We start from the raw sequence: 16839 nt of genomic DNA, 5'->3' as shown, positions 1-16839 counted from the left end.
CTCAGTTGGCTTTCAAAGGGTTGAATAGTTCCATACATAATGACTGCCGCTGTTGACAGCACACCGCTTCCACACACAACTATTGATGAGAGAGGGAGGCATTGGAACAGCCGAACCGGGGACACGACTCCCAGAATGCACAGACGTTTATACACACACCTCGGTCACGCCACGCAGAAAGGCCTCCTTGGCAAGCTTGGCGGGGCCGTCGACGGTCTTCCCATCATCCTCTGGGCCCCAACTTGCACTGTAGATGTGGATGTGCTGCGGATTCAGACTGAGAGACTGGGCCTCGACAACGTCCGTCACCTCCCCGTCCAGCATTCGAACTCCTAGACGCACAAGCACACAGGGCACAAATGGTCAACATAACAACGAATTACCTCTTTCTTCCAAGAGAACTGCAGGTGAGGTTCAAATCAAACCCGGCAATAGCAAAGCTTCACAGTGAGACAAGGAGTCGGCCGCAGACTTAGAGATCCACTCAATAAGCTGTACATCTGGAGAAGCTCTGCAAACAGTGAAGGATCACTCACAGGTGATGAATGAAAACATTCTGTTTCCCCGAACAAAACGTTTGAATCACAGTGGACTTTGTTTTGGACAACCTGTCCCTCCAGAATTGAATAACAACTCAGCTGATGCCAGAGGGACACACTGGGACACACTTGGGATTAGAATATGCCAGGGCTTTCATGTATTAAAGCCATCCATTCTGAATTCAATTCAACAAATGTCTAGCTCTGGCCTCAAGGGCAGTTCTGGGACTAAGAGAGCCTCCTCATACCCCTCCAAGCCAAGCACTAAGAGAGAGCTGAGAAATCAAAGGCAGACATCTTGAAAACAAACGTGTCAGCTGCTTTGATGCACGCAGGGTAAGTTAAAGGTCTCCAAAGGCAGCATGTACTGTACGGCAGTTCAGAACAGAGAAAACACAGGTTTAAATGAGGCAGACCATGTATCTCTGCTGCTCCGTCCCTGCCACCAGTACACGGAGAAGGGATGGACACCACTATGGATGACTTGGAGCCAATACAGGTTCCTGGATTAGAGTCCAAAGGTTATGCTCTGGTACTGAGGTAGGACCCACGGTGGAGTGACCACAGTGCGAACGGAGTCATTGGCAGATAAGCCATAGAATGATCCGATGTGATATCTACACTTCACATTTAGCATATGGACTTTTCCAGAGCTAGTTACTGTAGTCAGGAAGTGCATACTTTTTCATACTTTGTTACACAGTCAGCTGAGGGAATCATACCCAAAACTCTGACACTGTAAGCACACTGCTCTACCAACTGAACATTACGAGGCACTAATCGGGACAACCTAAATGGTTTCGTGTGTTTGTGTTAAGCAATGTGAAGGAAAATATACTGTACATCTGAATATAATCCCCCAAAAACGCTTTACACAAATAATTTGTATTATTTGGTTAACATTGTTTGAAGTTTCTTCTGAGGGTTTTATATATCTTCAGGGTCCTATAAAATCTGTTATAACACTCTTAAATGGTAAATCAAGTTTATATTCCAGTGCTTTCGAGTCAGAATAGTGCTGATAATAAAGTCAGCCAATGTGGTTAACATTGATAATGGTTTGACTAGCTAGATCATGATCAGGTTGTAATGAAACACATTTCGGTGAAAAATCAAGATTTGGTTATAATTATAATTATTTCGGAGTTTGCCAATTGCATTTCTGAAATGTTGTATAAGGGAAATATCCCACTACTCGGACAGTTCAGCAGTGTAACATGCCATCTACCGTATGGCCTCTAGGAATTCAATCTTTATTTCTAGAAGTGAGTATTTACTAACTATCTAGCCATTAATGAACAGACAGCCTGCTGTTCCTCAGGAACAATCTCCTTTACGCCTCACAGGGCAACCTTATTGCAGTCTTGGAAGAACTGTGGTTGTTTTCCGAAGGTTTTTGTCCTCTGTGATGCCTGACGAAGGTGAACAGATCCTCCTGCTCATTAACCATCTCATTAACGCTCAGGTTCCACGGCAGACTGTTTAATCACTGCCCAGTCCCAAGTCAACCTTTATTAGGGAGTCACCGTTGAAGAGAAGGAAAGCAGGAAGCACACTGTGGTTAAACTTCAGCTGAACTGTTGGATGAGGCAGGTCATTTTTGGCACAGCCAATAAGCTGTGTGCATGTGTGTTTTCAGGGGTTTCATTAGAGAGGACTAATTGTGACAGCAGAGAAACAGCGGCAGTCAGACACTGGGATGATGTGACCAGAAGGAAAAACTACGGGTCGGATTCCCGACAAGCATGTGGAAATGGCGGCGTCGTGGATGAGACCTGCAGAGGGTTAATGAGATACAGCATGTACTGACTGGATAAAAGGAGATGGCTGTAATTAACGGGATTACACACGCTTACACTGAGGCACAGGCAGAGAAGAGTCATGCAGCACACAGAGATTATCACCCACACACCCACAAACCCACACACACACCCACACACAACCCCCCACCCCAACCCCCCCACAGAACCCATAACTAATGTTCACCGAGCCTCGCTGTCATCTTGGGCCAGAAGTGGAGGAGGAAGCGTTACCCTGACTAGCGCCCACTCAAACACGGCTCAGAAGAGTACTGAGGCAGCATACATGGGAATTTCAGCGGTCTTAGAAACACAGGGAATATGAAACGGAGCGAAGGAAACAGGTGACATCAACGCCCCTCGGGTTCAGCGGCAGCATACCTCCAATCTTGGCGTCGTAGGCGACCCCAACCCCACAGATCCCATTGTTGGCCATCGCTGCCACCTCGCCCGCACAACGGGTACCGTGCCTGGAGAAAGGGAGGGGGGGGGGGCGAGGGGAGCGACAGACAAACAGAGAAATAAAGAAATATTGTTAATAAAACTGCTCATCTTGATGTGATTTGCCCATTTGGACATGTGTACATTAGCTAAATTGACGTATAAACTATATAATTCTCTCCAGACCATGTGCATTATCTATGAATGGCTCTCTTGAATAGAAAAGATCAATAGATACAGGAGGTTATGGAGGAATGCACTCTGTGCAATACTGTGGTCCAAGCTGGCTATCCACATCAAAACAAACTCATGAAGACAAGTCTTGGCTCTTGCTGCCTCTCAACCCAAACGACTCGGCGGCCCAGAGAAAACGGCCAGTCAGTCAGCCAGTGAGCGAGCACAGCTATAACCCACCTAACTATGCCTTTCTAACAGGTCTGTCCTTGAGGGCCAAGGGGGGTGGTTGGAACAAGTGATTTAGAGTTGCCATTTGCACAATGAGCTTTTCATGAGTCCCGGGTCTCTGGTTTGATCTCCCCCTCTCAGCGCTGCAGGTAGGAGAATGCCCTTACGGAGCGTAGAATGATGGATCATCACATTCAAGTCAGGCTTGTTCTTCCGCTCGCCCTGCTGCACCAGTCCTCGAAACGTCTTCCAGACCGCCGGCTCCCCAGGGGACACCAGGCCAATCAGTGGGATGGAGTAAGGCTGAGGACATGCCAGATCAGCAGAGGAGATCCACTACCCAGCAACACAGCGACCAGCTAACCACAGATTCCCTTTGAAACACAGTTACCGTACTGTTCTACCAGAGCCCATTCTCTGTTCATAACTTGCATGTGGCTCTGTGAAGCACTGACACGGAGTCACCACATTTCTGTGAAACAGGCTGCATATACAGACTCCGAGCCGTGGCCCTCAATGAGCAATTAAAGAATATGAGAGAGAGGCCTAAGTCAGGGGATTTAGTGGGGTGACTCAAAACTGACATTTAATTCAGGCAGACAAAACAGTTCTTTGACCTCAGGGTCAGCTGCTCTCCGACGACCTCCACAACACTTTAACCTCATTTCTCCAGGACTGACTGATAGGCACTGGGATTGGCTAATGCATTCCCTTTGTTAACCCCACACCGGAGGCAGAGCCCCGGCAACCAACAGGGTCAGAAAGCACTGCGCCGTGGCAGTGGATCACCCAATCCCCTGAGATCTCTTTAGACAGAGCTATGAGTTAAGGGTCTAAGGTTAATGTCACTGCAAGAGTCACCCCTGACTGCTTAGAGTCCCACTAACAAGTGTCATGGGACCAGGATTAACTGCAGGGCTAGAGGGCCCGTAACAGTATGCTGGACTAGTCTTGGGTACAACGTGAAGAGGGATTTCAAATAAGACTTCACGAAGATCAGAACTTGGGCTAACAACGGAACGAGAGCATGAGAAACTCGGTCTCACACACGGCAGGGGTACGCGAAAAAACACAGTCACACGGAATACACGTGTTGTCTGAAACCCAGTACACCGATATCAGTGCCCATCTTCCAGTGCCCAACTGACAGTGGAAGATCGGCAGTTAATATAAACCTCACTTTCATACCGGGACAGGCCTGTTGATCTCTGTCCAGGCAGTGTTGTGAATGATCCATCCCTTTGTAGTGGGAGGAATGCAGGCCAGCGACGAAACAGCCGATACGGCACATCTCAGGTGTCTGTGGCAGCATGCGGGCTAGGGCCAAGCTCACGCAGTAACAGTGTGAGTCAGTGTTCAGAGCCCAGATCATATCTGCCTCTGACACATCCAGGACATATCAACATAGAGCTAAGATGACACATTCAGGTGGCACGTCACATTGATAGGGTCAAATCAAAGGACACTGGAAATATCACAAGCTGAACATCTTCCAGAATCTAAGATGCGCTATCCTTTTGATGCGAAATGTTCTTTCTGAGAGTCAATTTTTAAAATGTTCCCAGAGAGACCAATTGGCATTTGTAGTCTCATAAGGTTTGGGGCAGCAAGCTGTCCTAGTGGTTAAGTCATCTGAACAGTGTCCAAAAGGTCCCTGGTTGTAACCCCCCGCCAAGGTGGATGCTACATCGTTCTGTCCCAGAACAAGAGTTACCCCTAATTGCTCCTCCTCCCCCCGTAACATTCCCCCCAGGTCGTTGCTGTAAATAGGAATTGCTTCTTAAACTACTTGCCTGGTTAAAGAACAGTAAAATAAAAGACTTCCCAGGATCAGGCGTCACACCATTGGGGTAAGTCGCCTAACAAGCAACGCAGTGGTCCATCTCACAGTGACATAATGTGCTTATCTGGTCGTTCAGAGCCTATGGAGGACATGAATGGCCATGTCAGGAGCCATTAAATCACATCCACAGTGTGAGTGGGCCTTTACAGGCCCTGGATATCTGCTCCAATGGAGAGGGAACCGAGTCATTCAGTCTAGTAAGGTCTAGTCCCACCATAAAAGGGGACTTCAGGAAGTGATGGAACTGCTGAAGAAATGGCTCTTTATGGGTTTTGTCAATGGAGGAATTGCATGTGGGTAACTCTAACGTTAGGTGGAACTGTACTGGGGCCTGTGTATTTGAGTCCAACAAGCTGTCACGTTATCGAATAGAAGAACAAAAACAAGGTCTTCCAAGAAAATGTTTTGTTTACAAACTCAAACGATTTGATTTCCATTGATTGGTGTGGGATTGAAACCAACCTTGCAGAACGCTAACAGAGGTCGGTAGAGGGACAGAGCACAGATATATACTATAAAGGCACTCTGTACAAAGACGTCTCTCCTACAGAGGAGAAAGAGGGCATCATCACGGTGAGATACATTAACAAGGCAGGGACATAAAACTCCAATCACATCATTAACTGACAAACAGTCTGTGCTGATCTGACACACTGGCAGACTCACTCAACATCAGTCACCGACCGGAGAACAGCGACATCAACTGTGCTCTATATTAGCGCAGTGTATGTGTACAGTAAAACTCTTGACCATATAATAACCGCAAACGGTATGAAATAATATAAATTACCTCAATCTACTTGCCTGGACACAAGCCACCAATTCATGCGAGTGGGTTGGCCTCCATTTAATATTTCATGAAAAAATATACCTCATTGACATCCACACCTAACCAAAAAACACTAAATCTGACCATGCGGGTAAGAATAATGACAATATTGACAGAGGAGGTGCATTATCTGTATGATTATAATAACCCATCCAGTACTATTAACATTGTATGGAATGGTTGGTGACTATCCCTTCAGTTTTATTCAACATTATCTGTAATGGATTATAAATGATACCTTCAGTTTTATTCATCATTATATGTGATGGATTATGATTATCCTTTCAGTTTTATTCAATATTATCTACAGTGGTTATAAAAAGTCTACACACCCCTGTTAAAATGCCAGGTTCTTGTGATGTAAAAGAATGAGACAAAGATAAATCATGTCAGAACCTTTTTCACCTTTAATGTGACCTATAACGTGAACAACTAAATTGAAAAACAAACTGAAATTTTTGAGGGGGAAAAATAAAAAACTCACTGTGCACACCCTTAAACTAATACTTTGTTCAAGCACCTTTTGATTTTCTTACAGCACTCAGTCTTTTTGGGTAGGAGTCTATTAGCATGGCACATCTTGACGTGGCAATATTTGCCCACTCTTCTTTGGGAAAGCGCTCCAAATCTGTCAGATTGCGAGGACATCTCTTGTGCACATTCCTCTTCAGATCCCACTACAGATGTTCAATTGGATTTAGGGCTCTGGCTGGTCCATTCCAAAATGTTAATCTTCTTCTTGTAAAGCCATACTTTTGTGTGCTTTGGGTCGTTGTCGTGCTGAAAGGTGAACTTCCTCTTCATCTTCAGCTTTCTAATGGACGCTTGAAGGTTTTGTGCCAAAACTGCCTGGTATTTGGAACTGTTCATAATTGCCTCCACCCTAACTAAGGCCCCGGTTCCAGCTGAAGAAAAACAGCCCCAAAGCATGATGCTGCCACCACCATGCTTCACTGTGGGGTTTTTTGTACCGTTCTATTGACTGATATCACTCAAAAATGAGATCCCTCTAAGGCTTTGGAAGCTCTCTGCCAACCATGGCTTTTGCTCTGAGATGCAACTAAGAAAATGTCAGGAAAATCCTACATGAAGAGCTGAACTTTATTTGTGATTAATGAAATTCTCATGAATCCAAAATAGCCAATATTTGTCATGACATTACAAAATGTCTCACTTTCAACATTCGATATATTATCTATATTCTATTGTGAATTAAATAAGTTTGAGATTTGTAAATTATTCCATTCCTTTTTTACAATTAGTACAGTGTCCCAACTTTTTTGGAATCGGGTTTGTATTTGTTAGAGATATAAAATGACAGTCTTTATAATCTCTGAGTCTAAAACACAGACACACACGCACACACAATTGCAACCAATAGGAGATAATATGTTGGTACTAATAACATGTGACACTTAAAAAATTGTGTAACACTGCAGTCGACACACAACAGGGATCATTTGCAACTTGGGAGATAAGAGCAACAAAAAACCAATGGGTTTAACACAACAGGCGTTATGTGATTAAGGACATATTTGCCCCATAGTGGAGTATGGAGAGAAGTCACACAGCCACAGCAACAAGCCCAGGGCTAATCATTAGAGTAGCTCACATTCAGAGGACACAAATCCACACTTTTATCATATCACTTGGTCAATGGAACACCTACTCTAGAAAAACACTGACAGACGAGGAGGCTGGTGAAGTACCCCAATGCTACAGTACTGTCATCAAGATATCCCTCACTGAAGTCACAGACTAACTCTGACTATGTGTTCTAGATGGATGTTAGACAAAAACATATTTTAGATTCCACAATCCTAAACAAACTCAAATCTGACCTTGAACTGGTCAAAGGGCAATTTCATCGTCATCTCCAATAATGAGGAGTGACCAATCATCTACGACCTTGCATTAGGTGGAAATGGCCAATCCCATCAGAACACTAACTGGTCCTGGTGCTTTTGGCAATGTATCTAGAATCTGCTTACCCTGCCCAAAATATCACCCTGAAGAGTAAAACTAAAAAATATGTGAAAGTGTGAAGGGTCAACTCCATCCCCATTGGCTGCAGTAGAGCAGGAAATGAGGTTGGTCCCTGAGGAGCTACAATTCTGCCTGACCAGAACCACTGGAGCAGAGACACAGAGAAGTCCTCAGCTAGGCTGTTAACACCGATGACAAAGCCTGTCTTCAACTGAGCTGGCCAGAATGTATAAAATGAAGGTGAACTGGTTGGAAGGATACTGTAGACCATGTCAGAATGAAAAACAATAGAGGAATTCAACAAAACTTCTCAAAGTTTGGACCAACATAACCTAAGGCCATATTATAATATAAAAATTAACTTCCATGGTGAGCTAAAACAACATTATTCTAACACTCTAATAATGCTAATTTGCCTTTTTCTTAGCTGGAAGTCATATTTTATAGAACATAGCTGCCTTACGGGTGTGTGATAACAACAAGGCCATGGTAAACTTTTGTGATAATGCAGCCAATTTGCTGCTCACATACCCACGGCAAACAGCTGTCTCCTAAAGGCCTTCATATTAGCATAATAAATGTTTATACGAGGGAAAACTACAGGTGCAACTTCCATAATGCATTTCAAACAGACCCAACTGTTAGAAGGCAAGCGTCTTAATGGAAGCCATTTAACAAGACATACATTTTTATGTAGGAAAAACTCCAGGTGGAACTTTGGAAGTTCCACTGACAAACACTGTTTCCAGTTAAGCAAAACAGTGCTGCGTAGCGTGGTGAACCCCTCCGAGGCACGTGTGGCTGTTCCAACCTAAGCAATCCACACTATTCCCTATACGGCACTATTTAGGCATTATGTTCATGCCCAGAACAGGCTGCTGTCTGGGACTAAGCCACAGTGTGTCTTTGTGTGAGCACTCTTTCTTCCCTTTCAGATGTCATTTTGAGCAATTGATGGCTTGGATCTGCCCTCTTCGCACTAACTCTGTTTTTCCTAACCTGCATTAATTACCCCAAGGGAAAAAAATCATTTGTCCTCTCCGAGGCTAGGCCGGTGGCCCCAGCAGATCATTAGTCTCCCTGCTCACTTCTGCCAGCCTGCCGGGCCTTGGCTCTGAGGTAAATCTGGACCAGTGCTCCAGCCCGCTCCTACTTCATCAGCTGACTAATGAGTTGACCTGTAGGACAAAAGGTCCCCCAGTGTTTATGGAATGGAAGCAGAGGGGGAATACAAAGCAAACCTATTGTGTGACTAATATGGGACGCCGTAAAACGAATCAACCTGAGCTGCGTGGAAGAGCGGTCCTGAAAGACTTCCTCCCAAAACCACACACATTACGAAGAGTGATTTAACATTCCAAATAAATGATGGGCTATAATGAAAGACAAGCTGTCCCCACCGATGACGGATAGTATTTCAAAAGGAAAACTAAAACATCAGTTGAACTTTCACTTGGCCTCCGGCAGCCTTGGCGAGGATACAAACACGTGTGTTAACTTGATATGTGAAGCACACAGCTGGACATGTGATGGAGAAACAGGGGGAACAGGATACAAAGACCACTGTTGCCTCCTGTTTACAGCTGGTGTTTTGGTTGTTGTGTCAGAATTTACACAGTAAAACAACCAACACACCAGGTCGTCCTCCTGCCACAAAGTAGACTATCGCACTCCAACACACAGCCCTAGAAAACCTTGCGGTGAGAAGATGGATCACATATACTTACTGCTATTAATTGAAGCTCTACCAGCAATATCACAAATGTTCACTGAATATACCGCTGCATGACTGAGTGTACATGTATTGTGCATCAAAGTACATCAGCCTTGACGGTATCTTGCAAGCAAGGCAAGTGAATGGTAATGCTCCATTCAAAATGGAAAATTCTAATGAGCCAAATCTCTATCTATTTCTATTGAATATATAAAAATATCATGATATCTGCCATAGTACAGCCGTCGCGGAACTGAATGATAAAATCTGCTTTTTCCAGGAAAATAGAAAACCATAGCACTGCTATTCTCACTGCTCTACCAACTGCCACAACTAACAGAAAAGGAATCCTTTGCAAAAATCAACAAGGGAGTCCCAATTCAGATCTTCAGGTCGAAACTAACGCGCTACATCAGTTATAAACCACTGGTGCTGATTGGATGTTAGCTGGGGTTTATGAGACTGTATACCACGAGTATGACATCACATACTATGAGATAACATTGTATTGCTCTAATTGAGTTGGAAACCAGTTTATAATAGCAATTAGGCACCACAGAGGTTTGTGGAATATGGCTAAAATACCATGGATAAGGGCTATGTACAGGCCCTCTGCGCTGCATTGTGCAAAACACCCTTATTCATTGGATATTGGCTATATACCACACCCCCTCGCATCGCACCACTTAAGTAAAGCCTGTACCACTTTGTTGGTGGTAAGCATTCAACACAGAAAAAACCCTCCCTAAATTCATATTTCGTCTGTCATCAGAGGCTCCTAACTGGACTGTGTAGCGTACAGAGAGCATCGAAGTCTAAGTAGGAGGACGGCTTGCAGAGACAGAGGAACATCCCATGTGGACACAGGGCTAAATCGCTACAGAGGAGACCTTACTGCTGGCAGGTTGCTGGATAAGAAAGAAAGCTTTATGGATGAGGACAGAGCTGGGTGTTCTACCGGGAACAGACCCTCACACAGACCTCCTCTCAGCCTGCCCACATTGGGTTTACACTCCTGCCTATACCAACACCAAGAAGTTACACACACTGGTTAAATACTTGCTTCCTCACAACACATACAGAGACACACACACAGAACAGAAACACATTGAACAGGCACACACACACATAGGACACACACACACAAGGGTACACACACACACACACACACACACAAACACACAGAGCAGACACACACACACACACACACACACACGGGTGCACACACACACACACACACACGGGTACACACACACACACACAGAGCAGACACACACAAACACACAGGACACATACACAGACAGACACAGACAGACACAGACAGACACAGACAGACACACACACACAGAGCAGACACACACACACAGAGCAGACACACACACAGAGCAGACACACACACAGAGCAGACACACACACAGAGCAGACACACACACAGAGCAGACACAGGACACACACAGAGAACCCACCCAGTCACAGGACACACACACACAGAGCAGACACACACAGACACCGGACACAAACACAGGACAAACACACACTCACAGGGAAGCAAGGCAGAGCTGGAAGGCCGGAGATAACGGCTGAGGACTCTAAGTCTGTATGGGACACGGGACGAGCCTGTTGGCTGTGTGTATGCTGGAGGAATCACAATCATGGATGGCTGAGTTGCATTGCTCCATTGGCATAAGCCCTTACTGTACCTTTGTTTCCTTGACAGCAGAAGGGCTAAGACCTCTAACTGTATTCAGGATAGTAGTGTAAGTAGCCCTGTGGTTTTACTGGAGGCCATCTCCCTCTCTGGCTACACCAGCCTGGCATCCATGCGGCTGGGCCTCCCCCAGACCCGGGCTCATCCAGGGACCTTTGATTTCCACCAGCGCCTAACTATAACCCCCTCCGCCTGTCTTCACCAATCATGGTTAGCCTCAAGATAAGAAAAAGTATATTTGGCTGGTTGCCTGAAAACAGCAGATTACGGAAAATCCAACATTTGATGTCAGTGAGGAAATGCAGGCAGGGAAGCAGAGACAGAGCAGGCCATTCCAGAGCTAGGGAGATTTCTCCTATTTGGTTTACACTGATTAAGTTAACTTAATCAATTCGGGGCAGCAGGGAAGACTTCAGGGCCGGTTGTAAACTAGTCTTAATGCTATCTGCTCAGGCCACTGCAGTAAATCTGCTTTCTTAACAAATTCACTTAATCTCAGCAGATTTACTCAATTTAACTAGGCCATAGAAATGCCCTGGTAGCAGCTGGGTGATTTAAGACTGTGAAGCAGATGTGTTTGCTTTCCATGCGGGTGAGACCCAAAACACATTGAGATGCACTTGGCCCATCGAAGAATGCATTACTTCAGTCTGACTTCCGGCCTACGGAAATTCCTCCAACTGCAACTTTCAACGCAAAACCTTCACTGCATTGTCCTCTATATATTTCCAGTTGGAGCAGTTCAGCTCCAACAGCCATGGACACAGTGTAACAGCTGACTATCTCAGCAGCAGACCTGGGCCGGAGCGGTGCCGCCCATCACCCCCGGGGCTTACCGGTTGTCGTTGAGTTGGGTGTATCGTGGCTGAGGGTCTGGATCTCCGTCATTCACGTCGTAGCTGGCGTCTGGGTCCTAAAGGCAACAGATAACCGGAATCACTGACAGATTGGGCTACAACGGTACATGAGTTTGTAACCTTACAATAAAGTACTGATGGCTCTTTATACGGTTCACACATGAACCCGAATTAAAACATTTTCTAAATAAATAGCTGGCTACACTGTGTTAAATGCCTCTTGAATAAAACTGAGCTGAGAGAAAAAACCCATTAGGCTGTTCTGTTTAAACAGGAGCCTTTGTGCACATCATCATTTTATTTATAATACCTGTTGGAGCTTTTCCAACTTCACTTTTGTAAACCGACCTCAAGAAGTAACAGCTGCAACGTCAAGTGGTGGTATTGATAAACCAGCATTGTAGAACCATCCAGTTTAGCAACATTTTGGCATTCCAGTTAACTACAATGGTGACTGACAGAGAGTTGTTGATGAAACATTAACCGTACGCCGCCACTCGACAAAGGTTTTCAAACAACTTTCACGGACTAGTCTTTTTGTAGTGACTTAAAGCTGAATCGTTCATTGGAATGGCTAGAGGTGGGTCTGTGCACCATATGTCTTCCTGATGGTCAGCGTTCTTTTTACTAAACAACACTGAAAAGATCTGAATCAGCAACATCATAGCACTAGTTGACATCTACACTGACATTCCCCCTAGTATCAATAACCCTGGAGCAAGATACAGAAGGAACACAACGAAACAACATTGCATTCATGCAGCCCTTGACAGCAGTTTTTTATCAAGCTGAAGAAATGTCAAGAGTAATGGGTCTGTGTGTGTGGGTGTGGTGCCGAAAATACGAGCCCATACTCCGGTTGAGAATGGAGAGTTTTAGCAAACCAGTAGGCCTATAGTAGCACCCTCACTATGATTGTGAAACAATGTCTGGGCCATTGTGGTTGCGCATTTTCAGTAACTCTTGAAGACAATGTGGATGACACATGAAGGAGTCCACTATACACAACTGACAGGCAGACCAAACAGTAAAGCTAAGAGGAGGAGAGAGGAGTGTGATACTTACATAGTTGGCTATCAGGTCTGGGTGGTTCTTCTCAATACCATCATCCAGGATGGACACCACAACTCCCTTCCCAGTGAATCCCATCTCCCAAGCACCTTTAGCATTCAGGTCCCGATGATTAGCATTGTACTGTGGAGGAAAAATCACCAGCACCAATCAGTGGCGTTTAGAGATCAATGACAAGACATGCATGTGAAACGAATAGCAACGCATCATATATTAAACAGATCTTTGAGTTATCCATTTTTTATTGGATCTAAATAAATGAAATACTCTCAGCTCATCTCCAAACAGAGATATATACTGTAGATGAGTTTGAGTGCTGTGTCTTATGTAAAATGTGAATATTATAAGCACATATCAGTCTTCCATCTTTTTAAATAGTAATAATATACCTTCATCAACTGGGAAATTAGAATAAGCTGGCTTAACAGAGAGTTAACCGCACTCTTGTCTCAAGAGCAAAAAGGAGCTGATGCTATTGAAACATGCAAACACAGACAGCTCAGGGAGGAAGAGGGGCTATTAGACTTGCAGCTTACAGAGGAAGTTATTTCTGAGTTGTGCATGTTAAAATAAGCACACGATTGGGGTGGAGGGATTTCAAATCGGCAAAAGACAAAGAAAAGCGGAATAGAACTGGATAGGGACAGATCATGGAAAAACCGGTTCATATCTCAGACTGCCAAACTGATGCCTAAGCAATGATGTTTGTTAACCATGGAAAACAGACAGGGGACATTGAAGGCACTATGCGTTCAATCGTGGAATAATGGAAGCTATAGAAATGTGTTTGTGTCTAAATTTGTCTACATTTGATATTATACTCTTCTAATGCAAATAATTAAATGCTTGTATGTGAAGAAAAATAAAACAATATAATAAATATCGAAAAACCTATTTGCTAGAGTATTTTTTGAAGACAGACTTGGAACATAAAAACCTGTCAAACTGCTTCTTTCTCAATTGGACAGCAGTCACTGGGTGTGATTCAGCTGGTATGTCGGGTTAGTTACGACCTCTTCCCAGATACTTCAATCTGACTGGTTATCACTCACTCCTTGATTAATTGAATACATTTTTTTGCAAAAATACTTTTTAGATGAAGATGTAGAGCTCAGTAATAAATGGCAATTCTGTAGGAAAATACCTTATAGATTTTCCTTTTGATGGCATTCAATTACCCTCATCCGTGGTATGATGGTGGATTGTTCGTTTGTATAGTTTAAAGTCATTATTTGTGCATTTTTGGTTGGCCAAAAGTTGGTCTTTACAGAAAGTAGTAATACAGTCCCACTTAAATAAAGGAATAGTTAGACACTAATCAATTTGAGCTTGAATTGTTTTATTGAAATATTGTACAGTTCTTTTATTCCTACAGAGGACTGATAGTTCTTCACCATGCTAATATGGAGGCTGATCAATTCACAGTCATCCACAGTTTAAATACATAATCGATCCAGAAAGAACATGAAAACATCTTCAAGTGAAGACGACTACCTGGGGCTCCCGACAGGCAGAGACAGACAGCTATTATTGTGTGGTGCTACAGACAGACAAAGGACATTTCCACAGAAAGGTAGGCCAACACACATGCTCATCACACAGCAGGAAGCACAAGTCTCAGACCAGACGTATCAGACTGGAGGCGGCAGCAGAGGAAGATGCAACAGTGGGTGTCTATCTGTGGTCAACCAGCAGCAAGGTTGTAGTAACGAAAGATTCACACAGCCAAGTATTCTCTTGACATTGGACTTGACCTTTGGACAAATACTCCTCATGTTGCAGTCAACAAAAACAAAAACGTAACCTCAATTGAGAGCAATTTCCATGAAAAGCTTTCTCCTTCTACTTTCCTCCCAATACCTCCAAACTATTTAGCGTGTCAGACACCAAGGCTTTCACTGTGGGATAACTATGACAAAAGCTTTGATCTGTGCAGATTCATCCCACTCAGACAAGCCTGCTCAGAGTTGAATCATTCAGTGCATAAAAGGAGGGAAGTACACCAGAAATGCCTCCCTTTCTTGTAATTGTCCAACTATTCCTCCTTAAACACTTTAGAATGTCTGTCCTTTTCATGTACCTCCTTACTCTCAACATTTATATTGCCCTAAATCTTGGAACATTAATGAACATAGCTGCCTTTGAAATCTCAAATGGTGCTTAAAGCTTTGTCCGACATTTCTCTGCGTAAAACAGACCAGGGATATGAGCTGTGGTTATAGCTAACTACCGTATTAGTACGCAGAGAAAGCAGCAGCAGAGTCACCCTATCATAGAGACAAACTGTACAGGATAAACGTTGACCAGCTGGGCCTAGTCTTATTGAGAAGCCTGCATTATTACCTGACAAGCTGATTCTAATACACAGAGATATTATTTTGCTACAGCTAAAATGATGCAATTGTCCACTTCATCCTTGATAATAATAACCCTTACTAAACCCCCTCTACACCTCACTCTACAACACCCTTACTAAACCCCCTCTACACCTCACTCTACAACACCCTTACTAAACCCCCTCTACATCTCACTCTACAACACCCTTACTAAACCCCCTCTACACCTCACTTTACAATACCCTTACTAAACCCCCTCTACGTCTCACTCTACAATACCCTTACTAAACCCCCTCTACATCTCACTCTACAACACCCTTACTAAACCCCCTCTACATCTCACTTTACAATACCCTTACTAAACCCCCTCTACATCTCACTCTACAATACCCTTACTAAACCCCCTCTACGTCTCACTCTACAACACCCTTACTAAACCCCCTCTACATCTCACTCTACAACACCCTTACTAAACCCCCTCTACATCTCACTCTACAACACCCTTACTAAACCCCTTCTACATCTCACTCTACAATACCCTTACTAAACCCCCTCAACATCTCACTCTACAACACCCTTACTAAACCCCCTCTACATCTCACTCTACAACACCCTTACTAAACCCCCTCTACATCTCACTCTACAATACCCTTACTAAACCCCCTCTACAATACCCTTCACAAAACCAACTAGAGAGCGGTCCCCACCAGCAGCAGCTATTCCGTGTGCCAGTAGAGATAGCTAGCAAGTGGTGTGTGGTAGTGCTATGAACTCCGGAGGGGAATTAAATACAGCTAGTAACACTGGTGCAGTGAGCAGCCCGTCCACACCCCGGCCAACTCCCCAACAACAGCTTGGGGACATGGGGAAAATTGGATTTGCTTCATCTCCAGCAAGTTGGAGAATTAGTAAGGAAGGTTTGCTTGTTGAGAATTACAATTAACTCTTTCATACTGCCTGGAACCTTCTTTTAGAATAATTAAAGGTGGAGCACAGTGAAGAGAAGAAATCACAAGTTCTGCAATTGGTTTAATTTTGGTCCTTTAATTGCATTCACAGCCTCGTTTGGGGACGGCGCCATTGTCTGTTGAATACAATAAATGAATGAATTCAATTTAATATTGGAAAATCCAAATGTGTATGCAGTTCTGATAAAGGCTATGGTCATTAAGCAGTCCATTTGGCATTAACCGTGACACATTACTGCATCCCCTCCTTTAGACAAAGGACCTCCAGCTATGAATAAAGTGTATTGAAAAGTGTGATAAAAAAATCTCAGCCAAGAAGGAAATATCCAGTTTGAGTTATTAA

The 16839-nt window shown here is 44.0% G+C and overlaps 1 protein-coding gene across 3 annotated transcripts in view; it reads right to left on the bottom strand.

Annotated features, from left to right (window-relative positions):
• Positions 1 to 16839, bottom strand: part of furina (furin (paired basic amino acid cleaving enzyme) a) — a 100938-nt gene that overhangs the window by 18044 nt on the left and 66055 nt on the right. For all 3 annotated transcript variants that reach the window (XM_010879675.4, XM_010879685.4, XM_010879669.3), the window contains exons 5-8: positions 13187 to 13315; positions 12101 to 12177; positions 2720 to 2808; positions 160 to 332 (exon numbers count right to left, since the gene is read on the bottom strand). In XM_010879675.4, coding sequence (XP_010877977.1) covers positions 160 to 332; positions 2720 to 2808; positions 12101 to 12177; positions 13187 to 13315 — 468 coding nt within the window. The remainder of the gene's footprint in view (positions 1 to 159; positions 333 to 2719; positions 2809 to 12100; positions 12178 to 13186; positions 13316 to 16839) is intronic.

The sequence above is a fragment of the Esox lucius genome, chromosome 2 (assembly GCF_011004845.1).
Source record: "Esox lucius isolate fEsoLuc1 chromosome 2, fEsoLuc1.pri, whole genome shotgun sequence".
Lineage (NCBI taxonomy): Eukaryota > Metazoa > Chordata > Actinopteri > Esociformes > Esocidae > Esox > Esox lucius.
Note: the sequence above shows the minus strand (reverse complement) of the source record. Positions and strands in the feature narration are given on the sequence as shown.